Source organism: Lipotes vexillifer, unplaced genomic scaffold (assembly GCF_000442215.2).
Source record: "Lipotes vexillifer unplaced genomic scaffold, Lipotes_vexillifer_v1.1 scaffold738, whole genome shotgun sequence".
In the NCBI taxonomy this organism is placed as follows: domain Eukaryota; kingdom Metazoa; phylum Chordata; class Mammalia; order Artiodactyla; family Lipotidae; genus Lipotes; species Lipotes vexillifer.
In genome coordinates, this window is record NW_006769699.1 from 1,513,700 (window position 1) to 1,539,904 (window position 26,205).

General features: G+C 38.5%; 1 protein-coding gene across 1 annotated transcript in view; it reads left to right on the forward strand.

Annotated features, from left to right (window-relative positions):
• Positions 1-1,680: 1,680 nt before the first annotated feature.
• Positions 1,681-26,205, forward strand: part of MYO3A (myosin IIIA) — a 176,002-nt gene continuing 151,477 nt past the window's right edge. The window contains exons 1-4 of the mRNA XM_007445869.1: positions 1,681-1,848; positions 4,759-4,893; positions 20,105-20,209; positions 20,808-20,907. Of these exons, the coding sequence (XP_007445931.1) occupies positions 1,681-1,848; positions 4,759-4,893; positions 20,105-20,209; positions 20,808-20,907 (508 nt within the window). The remainder of the gene's footprint in view (positions 1,849-4,758; positions 4,894-20,104; positions 20,210-20,807; positions 20,908-26,205) is intronic.

Genomic DNA, 26,205 nt, shown 5'->3' on the forward strand with positions numbered 1-26,205 from the left:
GGAAATTTTGTGGGAGGCGATGGACAGCAAAGAGGGAACAGTTTGAGGAGAGAGAAATTTGAGGACAGAGATCACTGTGAAATAGTTGATCACCTCAGAGAGAAGAGAACATACAAACCAGTCAAGTGCAGTAGAATTGCTGGGCAGCATTGAGGGTCTACTTACAAGTTTCTTATCCTGAATTTAAAGTGAAACGACACAGCCTAGTTGTGTGGTTTTCTCTAGCTACAGACATAGGTGTGAAGAAGATGCAGAGTTTAACCAGAGTTGGTTTCTTAACCCCAGGAGACTGGTGGTGGAGAAAGAGAAGAACAAGAGTGCTGAGGGCATTTGCAAGGAAGTTATAATAATTCAAGCTGTAGAATATATGCTGGGGAAGGAGAAAATGAAGAGGGAATGAAGACGGAAGAGATCTGATGGATATAAAGAAAGCGAGGAATCAGTGGATTGGTGGATTAAATGAGGTTGAAAGTTGTGGTCAGACAAGTGCATTTCATGGGCTAAATATTAGTATGTAATATTAACACATTTATTAATAGATGTGTTTCTGTGTGTATGCATACACATACAAGCACAACTGCATCAACTTTTTTTTTTTTTTTTTTTGCATCAACGTTTTAACATCGAATAGAGGGAGATTTTGCACAGATAATTGAAAAATTCTGAGGACCGCTACAAGTTCTGGTTTCTCTTTCTGTTCCTTTTTTTTTTCCTTTGTAATTTTATAGAAATGGTTGAATGTAATATAAGGGGAACATGAAAGGCTAAAAGCTTTACTTGGAAGATCTTATCTTAGGTTATGTATAAAATCTCTTTAAAAATCACTTGACCTTATTGGCCATATTCTCCTAATTATTTCAGCATTGTGCCAGGTGCTGGGCATACAGTAATATCAGGTCAAGGTGGGTTCAGAGTGGTCTTGGAGTGCAGAGGTGGGCACACAACCCAAATGGGATGGAGAGTGGTCACCTTTGGAGGGAATGACATCTAAGCTAACATCTGAAAAGATAAGTAGTAGCAAAGGAACCACAGAAGTGGGAGGGAATAGTGTATATGAAGATCCTCAGGCAAGAAAGAAATGACCTGAGGGATCCCAAGTGGCTGGTTTGTAGTGTCTGAGAGAAGAGGTGTTGAGACATGAGGCTAGGAAATTAAGCAATGGCCATATTTTAAAGGACCTGGTATTTTATGCGAAAGAAATTTCATCCTAAAAGCAGTGGGGGACTGATCACTGGGTTTTATTTACATAGACCAGTGGTATAAAACACAATCATTTTAAAGTGTGGGATTTGCTTTGATGGAGAGGTTGAATGTTATCATCTCTAAGGTTCATTCTAAAATTCTTTGATTCATGAGTATAAAGCAGTAAATCAAAATGATTTAAATATGTGCCTCTTATTTTAATCTGAAAATAATTAGTAGCAATTAAAGTGGAACTGTATTAAACATAGGAAGCCCTGCTTACAAAGCATTATTAAACTCGTATTCGTCTGTTTGCAAAAAAGAATTGAAATTAAAATTTTTCCATGACTCTCAGTACATTTGGTTACTGCTGTGTATTTTCCATATCAGTGAAAATATTAGATAATTTCCCATGAGTTTATGTGTGCCATTTAATATCACCAATCAAATGTAGATGAAACTCTGTGCTTTTTCTCTCCAGTGATTTAAACTTTTAAGATGCTTCCATTAATTGGAAAAACAATCATCTTTGATAACTTTCCCGATCCTTCTGATACATGGGAAATCACTGAAACAATCGGCAAAGGAACTTATGGAAAAGTTTTTAAAGTGTTGAATAAGAAAAATGGCCAAAAAGCAGCAGTCAAAATTCTGGATCCGATTCATGTAAGTCACATTGGTTCTTTTTTTTCCTGCTAATTAACTTTTTAAAAAAATCTGTATTAAACAGTTAAAAAGTCTCTAGGTATCTTATCTTGATTTATTTATCACAATGTCAGTTACAATTTGAAGAAAATGTTTTAAAAAAATAAGTCTACTTGTTAGAGGTTCCTTGTTTATATGCTTAACATATATAATAAGGTATAATAAATACTTGATACAAGAATAAATATGTAATGCAAATAAGTACATAAATAATACAACTCTCAACAGCTCAACAGTTGATTTAATATTATTTTAGATTTCAAAGTGTTGTCAGAATACAGATTTATGGGTCTAGAAGTAATCCTAAAATATCGTCTGTAGCAGATCTCCTTTTCTTCCTGTGTTTATTTAGGCTTCACGCAGAATTCCTCTTATTCCAAACCAGAAATATTTTTTAAATTAAATTTCATTCAGAAAAGGGAAGTTAATTTTCAGGTTTACTTAAGTGTTTCCAGAGCAGAAATGATGTTCCTTTATAACCAGGGTGAGGTTCCTTGTGAAAAATTGAATGTCATGGTCAGTCCACATGGCCTCTTTTTCAGCAGTGCCCCAATGGGCTCCTCCTTTGCTTTTTTGGGGAAATCCAGTTGTGATGAGGGAAACTCATCTTTCTTTGCCTTTAAGAGCATGAGGAGATGGATGAGATTCTTCTTTCTGGGAGTGAGAGCTGGACATTTGGGAGCGTTTTCAGCTACTGGGACATACGTAGCTCTCCCCTAGCACCTGGGGGAGCCAGAATAAGCTCAGTGATCCCATAATCCCCAAACCTTTACTGAGAGCAACTTCTCCAATTACCCAGCTCTTGCACATGTGATGGGAGTACTGTGTGATGGAAATGACGTGATGTGTGTGGGGAGGGCATCAGAGTCCTCGTCACCGCTGCTACGCTCATAAACCGTAGGACTCTGCAAAAGGTCTGCCCCTGGGCTTCTGTTCACCTTGCTGTTACTCTTTTTTGATAGTTTATTTCTGCTAAATCCATGATAACTACATAGTTTCATATATCTTTGAGCAGAGGAGAGGGAAGGTGAGGTTTCTTTTCAAGTAGTAAATTAGGTACACTGGACGGAAAAAAATGAATAGCACTGTGACCAGGCTTCACTGATGCTGCATGTCTTCATGTTTCCCTGTTGGAAAGTTCTTACCGTTCAAACTGAGGGAAGAGAGACACAAATTAGGCTGTACCAAAGTAACTGTACCTCTGGTCTTTGCAATTATGGGTCTGTCCTTTGGTCTTCAGTGTTAAGGGTTGGGGTCCATGGTGGCGAGAGAAAGGGCTCCAGACTGATCCCAATGAATCGCCCCATAATCAGTGTCTCTCTCCCATTCCTCTGCTTCTTTGTGGACAAGAACAAGTGGCTTGTGAATACATGTAGCCGTTATTCTTTCATAATTTACTCATGTTTGGTATACTGCTAACGTCATAAATCATGTCTTGTTCTATTGCTCAAATGAAACATGTAGATTCATAACTACAGTATGAAATGTGTTCTTTTGCTGCTGTTATTCTTGTCATAGTACCTGCGTATTTCTCTAAGAATTCTTTATTTACTCTCATTCATCATGCCACAAGTCAAATAAAAAAGATTTATAACCAGAAGATTATAATCTTAATAAAATAAATTTAGATGCACCCAGGCATTTTGCAGAGTGGCTTTTTTTTTTTTATTATCAAAAGGGTCTTACTGTTATGGATTTTGAACTATAATCTTCTCTCCAAGGTAGGGAGGAAATGAGCAATACTAGAAGGCAGTAGACTAGTCCTGGATCTCACACAAACCAGCTCTTGTGACTCTGACTGCCCTGAGCTTTAGTTTCTTCCTCTCAAATTAGAGCTCTGGTCTAAAATTCTTTCCAGCTCTCTGATTCCATGATTCTGTCTTAAAACAGTGTGGACATTAAATGTTACCATAAAATATTAGAAGTCTTTTTCTTATTTATGACTCTGTGAGTTGTTTCATGTATATGTGATTTTCCTAGATACATGACTAAGTACCTAGTCACGTTTGCACTTTTACTGATGGGATAACAACCTATTCTAGTTCTGGTGAATGGGCCTTTAGCTAACTAAAGGCTGTATGCCAATTTATGTAACTTAACTCTTTCACTTTTTTGGAAAGGTAGGAGTTCATTGCATGTATGACTAGTTTTTGATAGCCTTAATATCCTGTACTTCAAAGAAACAAAATGAACCAGCTAAAAATTTTCATTTCAAATAAATGGCTTTGCCATCGAAATAAAGTTAACACTACAAAGAAAGGAAAATCATCTTAGGTAGTTCTCCATAAACGTTTCTTTCTCATTGCACACAAAAATAGCCTTTTATTTATTCCTTTTCAATGAAATAAATGTAATTAGATATATATTTGATTAGCAGGAAAATCACAATCTCTCCCCTTAAGCAGTGTAATGAGAAGTTTCAATACATAGTACTGAGTGCAGTAAAAACTATTCTGACCTTGCTTTGACAAAATAAAATTCTACATTTGGTAGTCTAAATTGTTTCTTTTTTTAAAAAAAATATTTATTTTATTATTTATTTTTGGCTGTGTTGGGTCTTGGCTTCTGTGCGAGGGCTTTCCTAGTTGCAACAAGTGAGGGCCACCCTTCATCACGGTGTGCGGGCCTCTCACTATCGCGGCCTCTCGTTGTGGAGCACAGGCTCCAGATGCACAGGCTCAGTAGTTGTGGCCCACGGGCCCAGTCGCTCCGCGGCATGTGGGATCCTCCCAGACCGGGGCTCGAACCCATGTCCCCTGCATTAGCAGGCAGACTCTCAACCACTGCGCCACCAGGGAAGCCCCTAAATTGTTTCTTTGACTTCATTCATGTTTTTCTCACCATTCTCTCCCCATGACTTTTTGAAACTAGGATATTGATGAAGAGATTGAAGCAGAGTACAACATCTTAAAAGCACTTTCTGACCACCCTAATGTGGTCAGATTCTATGGCATGTACTTTAAGAAGGATAAAATAAATGGAGATAAGCTGTGGTTGGTTCTTGAGGTGAGTGTTTCAACATTATTTTAGATGTGGAAATTTGCAGTGTGGTCTTTTTTTTTTAATGAATTTATTTAATTAATTTATTTATTTTTGGCTGTGTTGGGTCTTGCTTGCTGCATGCAGGCTTTCTCTAGTTGCAGCGAGTGGGGGCTACTCTTTGTTGCAGCGCATAGGCTTCTCATTCCGGTGGCTTCTCTTGTTGTGGAGCACGGGCTCTAGGCCCGCGGTCTCTAGGCGCGCAGGCTCAGTAGTTGTGGCACGTGGGCTCAGTAGTTGTGGCTCGCGGGCTCTAGAGTGCAGGCTCAGTAGTTGTGGTGCACAGGCTTAGCTGCTCCACGGCATGTGGGATCTTCCTGGACCAGGGCTCGAACCCGTGTCCCCTGCATTGTCAGGCGGATTGTTAACCACTGCACCACCAGGGAAACCCCTGCAGTGTTGTCTTGGAATGACTTAATGTTTATGTAACATTGACCCCGTAAAGCAGTTCTAATATGTTCCTGGCTGGTCACATCCTTTGTAGAATGTTATGCCCAGTTCTGGTCTTGCCATCTTTAGAAAATGGGGAAATGAAAGAAAATTAATTAAAGATTAAAAGAAAATGTTTCACGACTTCCCTGGCAGTCCAGTGGTTAAGACTCTGCCCTTCCACTGTAGGGGGCACGGGTCAGATACCTAGTGGGGGAACTAAGATCCCACACGCTGTGCAGACAAAAAAAAAGAAACAACAATAAAAGAAAATGTTTCCACAATAAAAGAGTAAAGAAACCAGGATTATTTTTCTTTCAGAAGAACGTGTTATAAAGGGACTTCACTATAATTTTTATTTATTCATCCATATTTTGTTCAACATAACACGTGACAGAAGCTCAGTGCCAGGTGCTATGATATGAGAGAAAATTAATGTACCTGAGGCTTCATTAGACAAAAATGGCGAGCTGCTAATTTATTCTTCTGGCTTCACTGAATACTAATGACATAAACTACAGAACCAGGTACGGTGGGTCCTCCATATCTGTGGGTTCCACGTAGTTGGATTCAAACAGCGTGATCCGTGGATACGGAGGGTCAACTGTATTTACATTTATGGGGAAAAACCTTACTAGAAATGGTGTTGAATATTGAATAAGTTGCCAAACGGAAATTATAGAGTCTGCCTTTTCAATTTCTGAGAATAGGTTGGGACAGTTCTCTCTAATGCAGGAGTACTGGAAGGTGCCCCACTAAGATAACTGCCAGCCCTAGAAGAATGTAAGAATGTGTTTCTTCTGATTTTCATGGAGTATTTTTATTCAAGTTGAAGTAATCATTAATTCCAGTAAAATTTATAAAAATTTTTAAAAGCTGCTCTTGTCAAACTCAGGGCTAGTAAAACCTTTATTTGATCACCTTAACAGCATCTATTTACTGTATTCACATTATTTTATTTTTTTAATTGAAGTATATTTGATTTAGAATGTTAGTTTGTGGAGTAAAGAAAAGTGATTCAATCATATCTATCTATCTATCTATAGATAGATAGATATACTCTTTCTCATATTCTTTTCCATATGGTTTATCGCAGGGTACTGGATATAGTTTACTGTGCTGTGCAGTTGGACCTTGTTGTTTATCCATTATATACATAATAGTTTGCATCTGCTAATCCCAAACTCCCAATCCATCCCTCCCCTGCACCCCGCTTCCCCTTGACAACCACAGGTTTGTTCTCTGTGTCTTGCATTCACATTATTTCATTAACATTTGATTATGCTGTTTCTTTTTTAGAATGTGCCATTGATTTTCCTGCACAATAATCATTTATAAATTATATTGTCTCCATACTTTATATTTTTTCTATTATGGTTTTTAAACGAATCTACAAGTAGTGATCATTGTAGAAAATACTTGAAACTATAGAAAGAACGACTCTTACCCCTGAACATATTTCCTTCATCTTTTTTTGTATGTTTAAAATGATTGACAATATTATTTATGAAATTAGCGTATTTTTCCAGTTCATATAATTTCAGATAGACTTAATCACTTTTATCTTTTTAAAAATAAATGCATTCACTTGATTAATAAAAAGCAAGTAGAACCAGAGGGCTTATAATACAGAACATTATTAGTGTAGATCCAGGTTAGTGGTGCGACCCTGTCCTGAGCAGGTAGGTCTGTGCTTTTGCTGTGTTGACTGCTGTACCTGGAAATAGATGGCCAAACTTCTCTACTCTTTCATTTCCTAATCCGTATTCTGAATTTTGGCACGATTATTAATTGCACCTCTGGAACCCTATGCCCTCCTGCTCCATTCTGGAGGTCTGCCAGGTATCTGACCTCTGATATCTCTCTGCTGCTCACCTGGGTGGAATCCACCGTTTTTGCCTCCTCTTGCCCAGGTTACTTCTCTGTTTCGCACATCATGTAGTTATGTGCCTTGCTCCCGTTATCCACGCTACTGATGTCACCAGATCTTGAGTCCGTTCAGTTCAGTTTTTCTAAGGATCAGAACCCCCATCTGTGTGTGTGTGTGTGTGTGTGTGTGTGTGTGTGGTGCTCAGGCAGGCTCCTGGATGTTGATATTTTGTATGTTGGGTAAGAGGGTGTCAAGTCTTGATGAGAGACCTCCAAAGGATCCCTTTTTTCCACCCCTCCCCTCCCACCTCCTCCACTTTCACTCTTACCTTGACCTGTCTGGATTAATCTGCTCAGGTGACCTCAAAATAGCCCCCAGCTAGCACTTCAGTTTGTGGCTTCCTCTGCATTGCTCAGTTACCACTCAGTCATCTGCATGCCATGTTGAAAATTTTTGGTGTGATCTCTTCTCCACTTCTCTCCCTTTTTGTTCTTTTTTCTCTTGTGGTTTTATACTTTTTTATTCCTTTACTAGCATTTTAATGGAGATTCACATGTGAGAGGAAATAAATGTATATGTTTAATCTGCCACCTTTAATTGAACCAGAGTCTTTCAGAATTGTAAAACAGAATTTTCAAGAACCTTCTCAGAATCTGAAACTGTGCATTATTTTATAGAAGTTTAAAAAAATTTTTAAATAACCAGTTGTGTTCTTCAAAGGTAGGCAATTTATTATGATTTCAGAATTATTTTGTATTTCTCAGTTTAGTTCAAGATAGCTTTATAGTTTTAGTTAAATCATGCATTAAAACAAAGCTTTTACTCATCTCAACATAATTACCTAAGAAATAGAATATAAATTATGAACTTAAACCATTTGCCTTAAATTAATGGTGAATTGTATAGAATTTACTTCATATTTGTGTTTGTGTATTGGAGATGCGATGCTCTGCAAATCCTTAATGCAGGCTTGAATAAAATTTTGTATATTTATATCCTTCAGAACATTTTCAGTAATGCATCTTTAATTTTTTTCCTTGTTGAATCATTGGAAAATGAGCATTTGAAGATACAGGTGTTCTGCCTAATGTAGGCCTAAATGGGCAAGGACACAAGGTACAGATATTTGCCCAGAGTTTAAAGATATTGAATGAGATCAGTCACTGTCTTTTATGCCTAACAAATTCCTATTCTAATTATATTGTCATTTCTCAGTATAATCACTTGGAGTTAGGTGTGAGTTGGAGACTCCAGATCATAGTTAAATGTTCTTTTGAGAGAGCAGAAAAGATTCATTAAAATGCTTTTGGAACATCAGGTACAAGCAAAGTGGCTTCCTGATATAATGAATCAGCAGAGACTTAACAGCTTCTTTGAACTTTGTCCTTATATTTTATTATCAGATGGAGGTATTGGAAATATCCCTAAAAGCCTTGAGAAAAAAGAATAAATGGTAATTTATTAAAACAGTATTTCAGGAATCTGACCTATTTGTACTTACACAGTGGGGGAAAAACACAGAGAAAGCAAGAAGTTGGCAAACTGTATGTAAGGTAATTGATTTGCACATATGCAAATTAGACTAATTATATATACACATAAGTGGCTAGATGTACAATTACCTGATTTATAAACATGAATGGTGCAGGTGCTGCTTTAGAGGCACTTTCAGAAAATTGGCTTGTGGCATAAATACTTTATTCTACGAAATGACTACTAATTATACCTCTTATCATAATAAAGCCCCAATAAATTATTCTGCATGAGGGTAAGGATGGCCAAAGAGGGGCTGTGGTGTTACCCAGAGAGTCATGCTAACAGTGCTAGACTTCTGATGTGAATCTACATAAAGAAGGTGTGTCCTGGAGGGGCTGAGCCATCATTAATATCCCTCGTTATCAGCCTGGCATGTGCCAGGGGGTCCGTACCAGCTTAGACAAACTCCTGCCCAGAGATTTTTCATCTTGAAAAATCATTTTATTTATATTTCGATCCAGAATTGAAATTCTAAGAAGGGGATTACTTGCTCAGATTTTACTGGATAGTCTATTTTTTCTGTTATTTAGTTGTGATTTTTGAATTATTGCTTTCAGTTTGATACAATTTTTCTTCTTCCTGTTTTTTTCTTTCATTCTGTTACACTATAAATTTTTGAGCATTAATGATATACAGGCCTCTGTTTAGGAATTATTTCCTTCTAAATTCTCTGTATATTCATTTTCAGAACATAGAGAAGAGCACTAGTTGCTAGCTCTCTGAAATTCCAGTTACACATTTGTAATGAAACTACCTAAGAAGAGAAGGGGTAGAAAGTTTTCTTTTGTGGGAACTGATTTTTTTTGCAAAACGTCTATGGGAATTTTTATTGTTACTTAGTATTCTAGGTTTTCCTAATGATGTCAGCATAAAGGGAGAACTGATGTATTTTTTTTTTTTTTACTTATGCTTCATTTTGAAATACCAGACTTATATTAATTTTTGCTTATTGCTATTATATCTCTTGACTGACCCGCTTTGTAAAATGTACATACCTCTTTTGCTTAGTGTTTTCGTTAATTCCTAGCATCTCCTGTGGAGGATCAGGGGCTGGATGTAGGCGGGGCTCAGGGGAGGTCGCTAGGTTTCTGCATCTGATTATCACTAAACCGGGAGACTAAAAAACAGAGTCAAAATTGAGTTAAATAGTCTGGTATTAAGCATTTGCTACTGATGAGCTCGAAGGGCAAAATTGTAATTTACCCTTTCTTGGTTGGCTGGACAGCAGCACCTTAAGTACTTGAGGAATACAGTCTTCTGTCTCAGAGTCTATTTGTCTAGTATGTCCTCAGCCATAGTGGCTGTGAAAAGATGGCCTCTGTCATTGTGTGTGTGTGTGTGTGTGTGTGTGTGCGTGCGTGCACGCGTGCGTGCATGCATAAGTGTCTGGGACTAAAGTTTATTCATCCAGTCATTTATTAATTCCATAAATATTATCTATTACTTTGGGCCAGGCATTTTGGTAGGTTCTGGGCATTCAGTGGAGAACAAGACAAACTGTCATCCTGGGGCTTAGAGTCTAATGGTGCAGAAAGACGATTTAAAACTAAATAGACAAATTAAATAATTATGCATTGTTATTGATACTATGAAGAATATAAATGGGGTGCTAATAAAGAATGAAAAAGAAGACCTTTTACGAAAAGAGGTGAAAGAAGGCCTAGCTGAGTAGGTAACATTTTAAGCCTCCACCTGAAAAAAAAAAAAGGACACTTGTGGTACCTGTGTTCTTTAATATATATTCCAGATACTCTGATAAGAATCATCCCCAGCTCAAACTCACTGAAGCAGAAACTCCAAGAATGAGTTTTAGGAAACTAGTTTTTTAAACAAGTACTAAGGTGATTCTTATCAAAGGAAAGTTCGGAAAACACTGCCAGGGCTTCTCAGATTTCAGCGTGCATAGAAATAATCTGGGACTTCAGCTTCTGGCCATGACAGTGACTTGCCTCATTGCGTGGTTGTACCATAAATAACCAGAAAACTGCATAAAATATATTTTTAAAAACACAACAGTTTTCAAACACTGGGAAAGAGACAGCTTAAGACTGTGACATTGAGAAAAGGAAATAGACAAGAGGAACACTACAGTTATCCCATCTTTAATCTTGGAGGCAGTTTCCAGACCACGGGCATAAGGACGACATTCCCAAGGAGATCACAGCTATCTTGCTGAACTGAAAAGATTGGGAAGGCAGAAGTGGCTGGAATTTTCAAAGAAGGGAGAGTTAAGCAGGAAAAATGCTCCAGAAATCTGCATAGGGGTTCCCTTGAGTCTTTTACTGAAAACCAAGCTGGAAATGTATAGGGCAAGATTTCAGGCAGTTAGGCAAAGAACAATTGTTAGGGTAAGAATTACTGAAAAGCAGTAAAATCTGAACAACTGCTGGAGTTCGTGCAGGGTTGAGAGATGCTCGCGTTCTGATCAGCCAAATTGGGGAGTCTTTGTTGAACCCCTGAGGCACTTAGTAGAGACCCTCCAGAAAGGTTATGTGTTAAAGGAAGGGCTACACTCAGCCTAGAATAAGAACTTCCCTTGGCCTCCCATAAGAAGTTCAAAAACAGGGCTTGAAATGTTCAGGTTGGTCCACAAGTAGATTGCCTGACAGAACAAAATTCAACATTCATTAAGGGAAGACAACAAGATCTGAACATTCAAATGTAAAATTAGTCATGTCCATCATTAAATAAAAAATTATTAGATATGTAAAGAAGAAGGAAAAGGTGACCCATCATCAGAATAAAAATCAGTCAAAAGAATCAGACCCAGGAATAACCAGGATAATGGAATTAGCAGATAAAGACTTTAAAACAGCTATTATCACAGCGTTCAAGGATTTCAAAAGGAAAACATGAACATAATGTTGAAAGAAATGAAAACTATAGAAAGAGTTGAATGGAGCTTCTAGAATAGAAAAATACAATATCTGTAGTGAAAAATATATAGTATTGAGTTTAACAGCAGCTTAGACATGTGGAAGAAAAGATCAGTGAAATTGAAGACCGGAAAATAGAAGCTGTCTAAACTGAGCACAGACAGACAAAAAAGGGAAAAAGACCCCTGCGACTTATGGGGCATTATCTAGTATTCTAAACTGTGTGTAATTTCAGTCCAAGAGCAGTACAGGGGCGGGCGGGGGGGTGGGGGTGGGCAGAGATACAGTATTTAAATAAATGATGGCTGAAATTTTTCTGAATTTGGTAAACACTAAAAAGTCACAGATCTAAGAAGCTCAAAATCCCTCTTGTAGGATAAACAAAGAAAACCACACTAAGCTATGTCATAAACAAGATGCTGAACACTTAATAATGAAGAGAACATTATAAAAGCACCAAGAGGACATGTAGGGGTCAGAGAGAAGCGTGGTCACTGATCTGTTCTCCAGTGCAGTGGAATGGTATATTTAAAACATTGAAAGGCTTTCAACTTAGAAATCTGTATACAGTGAAAATGTTATTCATTAATGAAGGCAAAATAAAGACAGATGTTTTCATCAAAGGAAAACAATTTACCATCAGAGACCTACACTGTAAAAATGTGGAATAAAGTTTTCAGGCTGAAGGAAAATGACTTCATATAAAAACTCAGGGGCTTCCCTGGTGGTGCAGTGCTTGAGAATCTGCCTGCTAATGCAGGAGACACGGGTTCGAGCCCTGGTCTGGGAGGATCCCACATGCCATGGAGCAACTGGGCCCCTGAGCCACAGCTACTGAGCCTGCGCGTCTGGAGCCTGTGCTCCGCAACAAGAGAGGCCGCCGTAGTGAGAGGCCCGCGCACCGTGATGAAGAGCGGCCCCCACTTGCCACAGCTAGAGAAAGCCCTCGCACAGAAACGAAGATCCAACACAGCAAAAATAAAATTAATTAATTAATTAAAAAAACAAAAACAAAAAAACTCAGACCTGCAAAAAGAGATGAAGAATATTATCCATGGTAAATATAAAGATAAATAAGAAACTTTGTATGTTATATTTTTTAGTATCTTTAAAAGAAAAAAAATCACTGTTTGAAACCATAATTATAATTATGTATTGTGGGGTCATTACATTCAGAATTAAAATGTATAACAACAATAGCAAAGGGACAGGAGTGGAAAAACGGAAATGTACGGTCTTAAGGGTCTTACATTACTTATGAAGTGGTATAATATTATTTTAAGGCATACTCTGTTAAGTTAAAGATGCATATTGTAAACGCTAAAGCAACCACTAAAAATAAAATGAAAAGGCACAGTTAATAAGCCTATAGAGGACAAAATGAAATACTACAAATATTAGGTGTGTTCTTAAATGTTACTTCATTTGCTGTACATCCTTAACAATTTCCAAAGACTTTAACTCATTGTTTATTTTTATAATTTTCACCAGTTATACTGAGGAATGAGTCCACAGAGTTCTTCACACTGTCATTCTGGGGAAAAAAATGAATCCTATGAAATCTTTAAGAAAGAAATAATCAGTCTTTTTGACTCACTTATGAGGGCAACATTATACTGACAAAAGAAGACAAAGATATTACAAGAAAAGAAAATATATTCTGACATTTCACATGAACACATTTGGAAAAAATCTTTCTCAAAATATTAACAAATTGAATCCAGTAATATATAAAAATGTTAATATGTTATGACTGAATGGGATTGATCCCAGGAATGCAATTTTATTAAAACATTAAAATAAGTTTGTTAAACATTAAAATTTATTGCATCATAATTCACTGTATTAATGGAATCAAAGAGAAAAAAATCAATAAAAACGTGTCAAAATTCAACACCCATTTGTGATAAACAATCTCAGCACTCTAGGAATAGATGGAAATTTCACCTAACAAAGAGCATCTACCCAATTTCTTATAAGGTGTGCAAAAAAAGTTTGGACTCCTTGCAAACGCATATATATAATATGTTTAATATCTTTCTTTTGGGGGGAAATTCAAATTAAAACCACAATGAAGCTATAGTACACACCCACTAAAATGACTAAAATTTAAAAGACTTATAATACCCAGTATTGGTGAGGTTGTGGAGCAAATTGAATTTGTACACATGACTTCGGCAGTGTGAAATGGTGCAGTTACTCTGCAAGCAATACAGCCGTGTCTTACAACATTACACCCACAGTTACCAAAGACTTCACGTGTAGGTGTTTGCTAAAAATGGGTTTCTATAAAAAGAGACTCAAACGCTTTTATAAAATGAGCAAAGTAAAAACTAGAATGAGTGTTAGAAAATGAGAGTTTCTGCTTTTGTGGCCTCACATGGGATATGGTCAGACTAAGCGAAGCGTCTTAGACCCTTCTTAGAATAAACAAAAACAATGAAAAACAGCAAAAGTCAGAAATGCCAACTGCAGAAGTCAGTAGTCCTTTTCCAGAAATTCGAGTAAAAATCTCATATCTCTCCTAACACAGTGAAGACAGAATACATTTTGAAAACTTATAAAAGCTGTCTTTGGAAGTGAGTTGTAATGATCTGTTCAGAGAATATCGTCCCTTTTGATTTAGGTTATTGGTTTTTTTTTCATGTTTGACTGCAGCCTAGGGAGAGAATTCATTCTCACTGTTGCTCTGTTCTTTCATTAGTGTAGCTCTGGCTTAAGAAAATTATACTTCAGTTTTGTTCAGTGAAAGAACATTAAGGCCCTATTATATAGCATTGTGCTGCGAAGCTACACTTAAGGGTTTTCTGGTCCCCTATTACAAATCCCCCTTTTAACCTATCTTGGTGATTTAAGAATTGCATAGGCTTAATACGATGCAATTCATTCCTCTGGGTGCAGTTCTTTTTAAATGGAAACATAACGGTCATTTTCATTTTTTATGATCTATTGCTTAATTCAACATTTGCATTTCCTTTAATATATTTTAATCCTTCACATCCACTTAAAAACAAACGTACTAAAGTTAATTTTTTTTCACTTTATTCATATATGAAAGGCATTTTATGCTAATTGAACAAAAGTAAATTTCACCCTAGAGCATATTTGAAATGTTGCTAATTCTAAATGAGGATTTAGAATATTCATGGTGATATCTCATCTTGGGCATCTTTAGGAAGAGGTCAACCACAAGTTAACTTGTGGTTTATTGACATTTGGTCCCTATGGTCTGTTTAATAATTTCTTTTTCGTTTTAATCTACCTCTTTTTGAAGTTTCATTCAAAAGACCCCTTTCCATTCTGAAAATTAAACCACTATTCCTGCTTAGGCAGCAGCCAAATAGTAGAATAATTAGTTTCTAAGAAGACCCTGTAAGGGGTCTGACATAACTTGGAGTAATTTTCTTTGCTCCTTCATTGTTAGTTTAGGACCTTTTCGAATATTCTTGATGTTAGCAGCTAGATTTTAAAAAATTAATAGATTTTATTTTTTTGAACAGGTTTAGGTTTATGGAAAAAATGAGTGGAAAGCTCAAAGAGTTGCCATAAATCCCCCTCACCAAGTTTTCCCTATTATTAACATCTTGCATTGGTATGGTACATTTGTCACAGTTGATGAGACAATAATGATACATTATTATTAACTAAAGTCCTTAGTTTACATTAGGGTTAATTCTCTGTGTTGTACATTTTACAGATATTTTAAAGACTTTATTTTTCAGCATAGTTTTAGAGTCACAAAAATTGAGAGGGAGGTACAGAGATTTCTTATATGTCCTCTGCCCTCACACATGCATAGACTCCCCCATAATCTACATTTCTTACCAGAGTGGTGCATTTGTTACAATTGATGAACCTACATTGACACATCAGTACCATCCAAGGTCTATAGTTTACATTAGGGTTCACTCTTGGTGGTATACTTTTTATGGATTTTGACAAATAAATAATGACCTATATCCACCATTACAATATCATATAGACTTGTTTCACTGCCCTAAAAAATCCTCTGTGCCCCATCTGGTCATTCTTCCCTTTCTCTTCCCTGAACCCTATTAATCATTGATCTTTTTACAGTATCCTAGTCTTGCCTTTTCCGGAATGTCATATAGTTGGAATCATACAGTATGTAGTATTTTCAAATTGCCTTCTTTCACTTAACAGTATGCAGTTAAGATTCCCCTATTCCTTGTGTTGGTAACTAGGTTTTAAGCTTAATTCAGAGTCATATTTTCTGTTTTCTGGGCACCTTTGAATAATAGAAAAGTGTTCTGTAATAATTGGGCATCCATATATAATCCATACCTAACACATGTACAAAAATTAACTCAAAATGGATTATAGACCTACCTATATGTGGAACCTGAAACTATAAAACTTCCTGAAGGAATTATAGAAGAAAAATTTTTTGACCTTGGGTTAGGCAAACATTTTCTTGATATGACATAAAAAACACTTTCCGTAAAATTTTTAACATGATAAATTTAGAACTACTGCTTTTCAAAAGACACTTAAAAGGTCAAACCACAAACTGGGAGAAAGGACTTGTATCCAACATATATAAAGAACTCTCAAAACTCAATAATAAAAAAAAAATAAAAAATGAACCAAAAATTTGAACACTTCACCAAAGAAAGTAAATGGATAGCAAATACATACATGAAAAGATGGTTAATGAAATTAGTCATTAGACAAACTCAAATCAAAATCACATGAGATCCATTTAGAATGGGTTTTTGAAAAGTCACAATGTCAACTGCTGACGAGGATGTGGAGCAACTGGAACTCTCATTCACTGCTAGTGGGAATGCAGAATGGTACAGCCACTTCGGGAAATAGTTTAGCAAATACCTAGAAGGTCATACATATGACGGATAGGACGCAACAATTCCCAACAGCAATGAAAACCATATTCATGGAAAAGCCTATTATGCAAATGTTTACAGTGGTTTTGCTCATAATTGCCAAAAAAGGGAAACAACTCAAAGGTCTTTCAATTAATGAATGGATAAACAAACTGGTTTATCTATTCAGTGGAATACTCAGCATTAAAGAAGGAATGACTAACGTTAAAATAGCATTAAAGAAGGAATGTACAGCAACAAATCTAATCTCAGATCCATTGTGCCAAGTCAAAGGAGCTAGACTTAATGGGCTACACACCTCATGACTCAGTCCGTGTGACATTCCTGCGAAGACAAAATCATAGGGGCAGAAAAGAGATTAGTGCTTGCCAGGGACTGGGGGAGAGGTTTGACTACAAAGAGACAGGAGGGTAGATTTTTGTGTGATGGAGTTGTTCTATATCTTGACTGTGGTTGTGGTTACATGACTAATATATTTGTCAATACTCAGAATTGTATGCTAAATTGGGTGAATTTTATTGTATGTAAATTATACCTCAACATACCTTACTTTAAAAAAAACCTAAAGTGTATATCACAAAGAATCCTGTATTCTCAACTTCACTAGTTGGGGAAAATAACTATGTCAAAGAAATATTGATACCGGAAAGTGGTATTTGAACTTCTTAGTGCAAACTCTATGATCGCATTAGTTCTTTTTTCAATTTTTATTTTATTTCCTGCACATTTCTTTTTTTTAAAATAAATTTATTTATGTTTTATTTTATTTATTTATTTATTTTTGGCTGCGTTGGGTCTTTGTTGCTGTACGTGGGCTTTCTCTAGTTGCGGTGAGCAGGGGCTGCTCTTCGTTGCGGTGAGCAGGGGCTACTCTTTGTTGCAGTGTGCGGGCTTCTCATTGCAGTGCTTTCTCTTGTTGCAGAGCACAGGCTCTAGGCACGAGGGCTCAGTAGTTGTGCCTCGCGGGCTCTAGAGTGCAGGCTCAGTAGTTGTGGTGCACAGGCCCAGTTGCTCTGCAGCATGTGGGATCTTCCCGGACCAGGGCTCGAACCTGTGTCCTCTGCATTGACAGGTGGACTCTCAACCACTGCGCCACCAGGGAAGCCTCATCCTGCACATTTCTTTATGGCTCCTTTATTCTCCCTGTAAGATCCTAGCTGTTTACTCTTGAATTAACATAATAGTCAATCACAGAAGATGCAGCAAATAGGCCACACTTTGGAGACACAGGAAAAGCCATTCAGTCACCCTGCAATGAATTTTAGAAATTTAAAAACTGGTCCTAAAACTTGGTTCTTTTAAATAAGTGCTCTGCAATTTAAGGACTCAATTTCTTTTCAGTCAGTTTTTTAAAAAATTAATTAATTAATTTATTTTTATTTTTTTTTTGGCTGTGTTGGGTCTTCGTTTCTATGCGAGGGCTTTCTCCAGTTGCGGCAAGCGGGGGCCACTCTTCATCGCGGTGTGTGGGCCTCTCACTGTCACGGCCTCTCCCGTTGTGGAGTACAGGCTCCAGACACGCAGGCTCAGTAGTTGTGGCTCGCGGGCTTAGTTGCACTGCGGCATGTGGGATCTTCCCAGACCAGGGCTCGAACCCGTGTCCCCTGCATTGGCAGGCAGATTCTTAACCACTGCGCCACCAGGGAAGCCCTCTTTTCAGTCAGTTTTGAATAATTTTGTGAACTAATCTTGCTGGGCCACAGAGGAGGCAATGTGACCCTGTATTCTGCTGTCAGGACAGCACACTCTGCTTCCTATCCAGTTAAAAGGTGTTCCCTTTTCTGCAGAAGAAAATGCTGGTTTGGGGAGTGCTAGGGCTGCACCGATTCCTGTAGAAGGTGAGAGTTTTCTTTGAATGTAGAAAGACACCAGTTATAAAAGGAGCTGCATCGAAGTGTTCATTTGTGAGTTCGTGTTTAGATTTTAAACACACTTACAAAAACAGTATTACACGTGATGGCTAGATCGACCAGCCAACCCAGACCTCCTTTTGGGGGATCATGACATGTCATGATTAAATGTAAGGCTGGACTCTAAAGTCAGGCTGTCCAAGTTGAGGTCTTAGGTCTGTCACTACTGTGTGATCTTTTCCAAGTTACCTTAGCATTTTGTGCCTCACTTTCCCAATCCTTAGTATGGAGATGCTAATAATTCCTACTTCACAGAGTGGGGTGAGATAGACAGATAATGCATGTAAATGGATTAGGAATGTGCTAGCTTAAAGAATGTGCCCAACACAGCTGTTATTATCTAATCTATAATGTATCAGAAGTGTTAAGGCATCCAATAAAATCTAATCACTGTGTTAGAAAAAAGTTTGAGAGAAAATGTGTTCAGTATTTTAGATGAGGGTGTCAGGAATACACTTCCTCTCACCTTTGTTTTCTACCTCCATTTAGGTCAGTAGAGTCAGGGAAATGCCAGGCTCTTAGTTTGCAGGCACTGAGGTGTCAGAGGAGGCCCCATAGTTCAGGGTAAGGGCAAGGAGACCATGGACCAGAGCCCTGGGGGGAGAGACAGAGCTGACAGCAAACGCTAATGGATCAGACGTTAGGGGATCACGGGGTCAAAGCTTTGTTGGGACCATTTACCTAGTTATCTCCCCTCTCATGTTCCACTGCTAATGTCAGTGTTTGTCTCTTCTGAGAATGCACAGCCCCTTTGAAAGTTTACTGTGGGACTTCATGTTACCTAACTTCAGAGAAACCTGGATGTGAAAAATTCCCCTACCATGCCCCTCCCTCTTGTTTTCCTCTACTCTTGGGAGGTGTGGAGGGAGGAAACTAGGGAACATGACACTTAAAACAGTTTTCGAAAATAGTATTTGTAACCCTTACTTCAGCACACTCTGAAGTTTTACCAGAAGGGAGGTATGTTTTTAAATTAATGCACATATGAAACAGTATATAGCCATTGATTGAGGTCACATTGCACTATTTTTTTTTTTTTAATTTTTAATTTTTATTTATTTATTTGTGCTGTGTTGGGTCTTCGTTTCTGTGCGAGGGCTTTCTCTAGTTGTGGCAAGTGGGGGCCACTCTTCATCACGGTGTGCGGGCCTCTCACTATCGCGGCCTCTCCCGTTGCGGAGCACAGGCTCCAGACGCGCAGGCTCAGTAGTTGTGGCTCACGGGCCTAGCTGCTCCGTGGCATGTGGGATCTTCCCAGACCAGGGCTCGAACCCATGTCCCCTGCATCGGCAGGCGGACTCTCAACCACTGCGCCACCAGGGAAGCCCCCAACACATTGCACTATTAATTAAACTATCAGGAATCAAGAATGCTTTTAAGCCCTAGATCTTAAAATTTGAGACTGATTTATAGAATCATAATTCTTTTCCTTAAATTTAAAAGCCAAGCCCAGTGCTTCTCCAGATTCTCTTCTAAAAATTAATTCAAATGGAAACTGTGTTCCAGTAATTAATTGTACACTAGTACAAGTTTATATCTTCATTTCATTTACGAAACCATAAAGATGATGGGAATAATTGTTTGAAACAAAAAATTAGAACAGTTTTTTAAAACGTTTTGAGAAAACCTTTTATAGCAAGTACTTAAAATGGCATATCATTTTATTATCTATCTTGAAATATTCTTTTATAGCTGTGCAACGGAGGATCAGTGACAGATCTTGTGAAAGGATTTCTGAAGAAGGGCAAAAGAATGAGTGAGCCCATAATTGCCTATATTTTACGTGAAGCGCTGTTGGTAAGGCGGTTTAAATTGTTCGTGCATTAATTAGGAGGCAGTTCCAGTTAAATAAAAAGTGAGGATCCTATTTTTAGCAAAGCATCACTACATTAGTATTTATCGATGCAAGAGGAAGATGCAAAATGTGAAATGTTTAGCATAACTAATTCCTTTTTTCCATTAGAGATCTACCCTCCTTGTGTCAACAGAAACCTGAGTTTTGATCCCCTAGATATATTTCTGAGATTATGGCAAAGGTAGATAATGTATATTTTTACTAATAGTTAGATTTTTATTTGCCATTGTTTATTTGTTTATTCCTTTAAGAGCCATTATTTCAAATGAGTATATAGAATGTTTTCTTACGTTGAGATCAGCACATTTTAAATAAACTATTTGCTAAGGGCTAAGGAGTATGCACTGTTTTTTTGAATTTTTATATAGTCCAAAGTGGAAATGATATACTTTGATTTGACTAACTCAGTGTGAAACATTTAAGAACCTTTGTTAACTTTAACATGTGTTTCCTATTGATTTTGTGTAAATGCATCCATCTGAAAAATGTGTTTTTGATGCTTTCTTTAAAAGTCACTAAGTACTTATTTCCCACTTCTAGGGACTTCAGCATTTACATAACAACAAAACTATCCACCGTGATATAAAAGGAAATAACATCCTATTAACCATCGAGGGCGGAGTTAAACTCGTAGATTTTGGTAAGTTTTGTTTGAAATGCATGGATTTGGGCCGCAAGATGACTCGTATGATGTGATTTGATCATTTTCCGTCAGCCTTGCTTTGTAGGCATTGAAAGAGAAAAAAACAGTATCTCATTGAGGTAGGAAAGTTGCAGAGATTTTTAAAAATTTGGCAAATGAGAGGTTCCCAGAAGAAAGAGTGACTTCTTTCAAGTCAGCCATCGTGTGCCTGTAACACTCCTGCAGCAGTATGTGTGGTTGATTCTCTGAAATAGACGGGCTCCAAATAATCACACTAAGTCTAAATGGTAAGCCCACGGCCCTTACTATTGATTGCTTTCCTGATGGGCAGGTGCCCAAACCCAGGATTTTGAGACATGAGGGGAAACCTTCAAATGTCTCTGGGAAAATGTTTTTCCTCCTAAGAGGGCAGCACAAGTAAAGATGGTCTCTTTCTTACTTGGGACCTTCCATGTCTTATTGTGTTGCCTGCAGCCACCTTGTTCTATCCTGAGGTGTTCCATCCCAAGTGGAAAGGCAGCCCTGCGAGACGGGAAGAAGGAGGGTCGTTGGTGACATAATCCAGCCACTAAATCAACTGACTTTGAAACCTCCCCTATCTCTGGACCTTCTGTCATGTGAGATAATACATTTCCATATTGACTGAGGCAGTTCGGAGTGTCTGTGTCAGAGCCAGAGGCACTGTAGCTGATACTTCGGCTCCTCCTTTTCCAGTTGTGACAGTGATATCTCCCCCGTCTCACTGGATCCCCACTAACACACGACACCCGTGAGAGTGGGTAGCATTATTCTAGGACATCTCAGTATCCTTGTCGTTCTCCCCTTCCTGCACTCAGGCTGGGTAAGGTGTTCCTCCTTGTGCTTCTGTACCCTGTATATTTCTCCATTTCTGTGTTTATCACATAAGATTATAATGGTCTATTTGGTCTTCATATGTAGATAAAGATACTTAGGTTCACAGATAGACAGGGTCATTAAGAGGTGGGACTATGTCATCTTCTATTTTGTAGGCCTAATACTTTGGGAATAGTAGCTCAGCGAGTAATAGTTGAACGAATGAGTGACTCTTCCTTCATTTTGCATTTTGGAAAATGAAGCTTAGGGAAAGTAATCGACTCACTTTAGAAATTAATTGTTTTAATCCCAGTATGTAGCTCTTTAGTGATCTGGCTTCACCCAGGAATGAACTTCAGAGCATCTAGACAGGAACAGTTGAATAGCGTATCTTTCAAACGACCACGTATTTTTCCCCTCAGCTGAGCATTTGAAAACTACGGAGCAGCAGTGAGCTTGGCAATGAATTCCTGATTAATAACTGGGGTGCAGCTAGTGTGTGTTACTAGTTGAGTTCAGAGCTGTACATTTGAACAATCTGGCCAGGTTAGGACACTAATGAGAACTTGTGCCTGAAATTCTAAAAAACAACAAAACACTCTTCACTGCTCCATGGACAGAGCCATGACTCTCTTCAGACAATAATTTTGGCTCCAGTCTTAACAGACCCAAATGGAGAACTTAATATTTAATTTGAGATCTCGTAATTCTCTTGCTCTAAAAAATGGCTACAATATGTAGAGCCCAGATGAAAATTGTTAAAACAAATGTAAGTAAACGTCTTCTTCAGTCACACACAAAAAAGAACTTGATAAACCAGTAGCTCTGAGAAAGGCAACTTCCTGGGACACCCTCCAAAGTAATCCAGAGTAAAAATATACACCTAGATAATAAATAAGGTGGCCTTTATTATGATATCTTTAGAAAGTAGTCATAATTTAGAAAGCTGACAAAACGAGAGCTTTGGTTTTACATTAATTAACTTAAAGACTTTGCTGTCAGCAGCAATTAGAAAAGAGGGTCAGTTGCCTATTAAATGTGTTCCTGGTGTCTGATACTACAATGCTATTATTTGCATATAAAAGGATGCTTATATTTCTGTTCTCCATGGTAAGAGGACATGGATTCGATTCACCTAAGATGGTTTAAGGTTTTCATATGAATTAAAACCCGAGGATGGAGGTTCATACATAGTGAAGCTTCTCAAGGGCATAAGGAATACAGTGTACTAAGCCACCAGCTGCAGAACCAAACTGAAAATCAGGGTCCTCAGTTTATGTTCAAATCAGATTTTCAGAGAATGCCACAGCTGGGAGTAAAGGAGTTTACATTATATTTTTATTTGGATTTCTCACCTCGTAAAATGTGCAGTGGGCTCATTATTGGGTACTGGAGATCTGTACTCTGATGGTTGCCCGTCCTCTAAATGCTCAGATGGAACCCCACCATCTCATCCATTCCCGGAGATCTGCTTCATATCAAGAGTTTCTTGCCTTAGAAAAAAGTCCTCAGTATCTATTTTGTTGCTCAAGCTAGAAATCTTAGCTTATCCTTGAGCTTTCCTTTGTCTTCAGCACCCACATCTACCACGAGTCACAAGGCTGTCTCTGTTATAAATTCCCAGGCTCCATCTTTATCTCTCTGCCCCGGTCCTCACCATCGTCTCTGACCTGGGCTCCTGCGGCCATGCTTTACTAAACCCCCTGCAGCCAGTCTCATTCCTGTCCTTCCAGACCATTCCCCACACCACAGCTCTGGCTCAGCTGACCCTGCCACTCTCTCGCTCAATATCTTGTCCGTGGTTTGTCAGCCCTCCTTGGGGAGGGCTGTGCGCCTTGTGATCTGTCTGCTGGCCCAAAGTAAAGCACTGAATGATTAACACCTTTTCTTTGCCCCTTGGCGCACAGCAGAGACCCCCTCTTCCTATTACCTGTGAGCCAGGTCAACTTCTTTCAGCCTCTTAAATGTACCACCCTCTTTCTCAGTCAGGGCTCTTACACATGTGTCGGAGGAAGTTCTTCGAAATTGGTTAACATGCTCTTCTCTTGCTTATCCAAGAATGTGACCTTTACTCCAGTCTGCCAGAAGCATCTCTCTGTTTGGGGGGGCGGTTAAGATTCGTTCCAGAAGGAATGCAAGAAAATGACTGAGGTAATATTAAAAAATAGGAATGTGTAGCAAGACCCGGGTTATCTCTTGAGAAAGATCTGTCTAAATTGCTTTATCTTCTCTTTAGCTTATGGAGAGGGAAATTCCAGGGATCCATCATAGGGTTTTGCATAAGAGAGAACAGAAAGTAGAGGGAAACCTTTTCCAGCTCTCAGGTAATTGTGGAAAGGTGAAACAGAGAAAGAGGCGGGACAGTGAGATGAGCTTTTAAAAAGTGAAGGTGACAGCGAGGGTGGAAAGGAACTCTTACCCTCAGTCTTCCCACCACCATCATTCTGAGTCCCAGACAAAGTCCCTGCAGAGTCTGCTCCAGTCCAGACGGGTGATCACATCGTCCTGGCGTAGAGGTGTAGAGTGATTAGCTACAGGAAGCACTCAAGCTAAGCTTCTCCAAACCCCTTACCCTCTGCTCCCATTAACCCCCAAATAACTGAAAATCTGGCTGGGGAGTTTCTAGAGAGGGCTGCTCAGGATGGGCGGTGAGGGGCAGAGCCCAGATCACCTGGGCCAGGTCTGAATAGGAGTCACAGCCAGACCTCAGAGCATTGTCAGCCCCAGCTGAAGCCACCCTGAGCCTTCGTCTGCCAGGAGGCTGTACACAGGTAGCCCTGCCTGCATGAGAAGAGGTCACAGGCTCACTGGATGCAGACCCCATCAGGAGGGCCAGGGGGCCCCTAGCAGGCAGGCAGACAAAGGGACATGGCCCCAGAGCCCAGAGACTGACCACACCCGAGGACCCTCCCTCTTCTCCCCACCACAAGGTCTTATAAACCATCCCTCCTCCTGTACAGACAGCACCGTCTTCAGGAGAGGGGCGCCATCTGAGACATGGAGCAAAAGCGCTTTCATTCAAGAGAGACTGAACTCTTTCTAAAAGGACTTAACAGTTTGGATCTGACTAAGCTTTACTTCTCCCAGCCAGTGGGTAGGGACATAGGAGAGCCCATGATAGTTAGAGGCAAAATGAAGAAATAACAATGACAGTTCTCTTTATGTATCTAAGATTTATGTCATTGAATTTTGTGACCGGTTGCAAACATGATGCTTTCCCTGCATGGAAACCTCCCCTCACCCCTGCACCCAGCTAACTTCTGTCTGCCTGGCTGAGAACTTCCCCTACACCCTATCCTTTCTTTTTTAAAAAATTTGTGTTTTATATTGGAGTACAGTTGGTTAACAATGTTGTGTTAGTTTCAGGTGTACAGCAAAGTGATTCAGTTATACATATATATGTATCTATTCTTTTTCAGATTCTTTTCCCATTTAGGTTATGAGAATATTGAGCAGAGTTCCTTATACTATACAGTAGGTCATTGTTGATTATTTATTTTAAATATAGCAGTGTGTGCATGTCAATCCCAAACTCCCTAACTATCCTCCCCTACCCTTCCCCCTGGTAACCATAAGTTTGTTCTCTAAGTCTGTGAGTCTGTTTCTGTTTTGTAAACAAGTTCATCTGTATCATGTTTTTTTAGATTCCGCATATAAGCGGTATCATATATTTGTCTTTCTCTGTGTAACTTACTTCACTTAGTATGATAATCTCCAGGTCCATCCATGGTGCTGCAAATGACATTATTTCATTCTTTTTAATGGCCGAGTAATATTCCATTGTATATATGCACTCTGTCTTTTCTTTAGCCAAACAGTTGTCACACTTGATTGTAATCATGTGTTTAATTTGACTACCTTCGCTGCTAAGCTGTGAGCTTTGTGATGGCTCGGTCTCTGTCTGGCCTATCACTCTGTCCCTGGAACCAAGCATGGCACTGGCACATTGGAAGTGCTCAATAAATACTCTTGAATGAGTGAGTGAATGGGAGGCAGGATTTTCCATGTAATTGTGTGACCTTGAGAAGGTCACTTAAAATCTCTAGGGACATCAAGTATGAAAAACAGTCTCTACCTCATACGGTTGATCGCTGTGGAGAGTAAATGGGATGATACAGGTGAGCTACATAGTATAATTATTGACACTTTATAATTTAAAAAATCTGAGCTATTATCATGAAGTAATACTGTCACCTCGCCCCTAGCTCAGTGTTGTATACATAGTAGGTACTTGATAAATAGTAAATCAATACTTTATTTAAATATTGATAGTTGCTAAATATTGAAAATCTGAGTTCCCCAAATAGGTGCTTTTTTCTGTTTAAAAAAATAATAGCCCTTTACTAGAGTCAATTGGTTATTAACTTTAAATATCAAACTATTTAATTACACTAAAAGTAAGATTCAGTTTGCTAATGCTAGTTATGAGTAGAGCCTTTAAGAAAACCTTTTGTTTTCTTG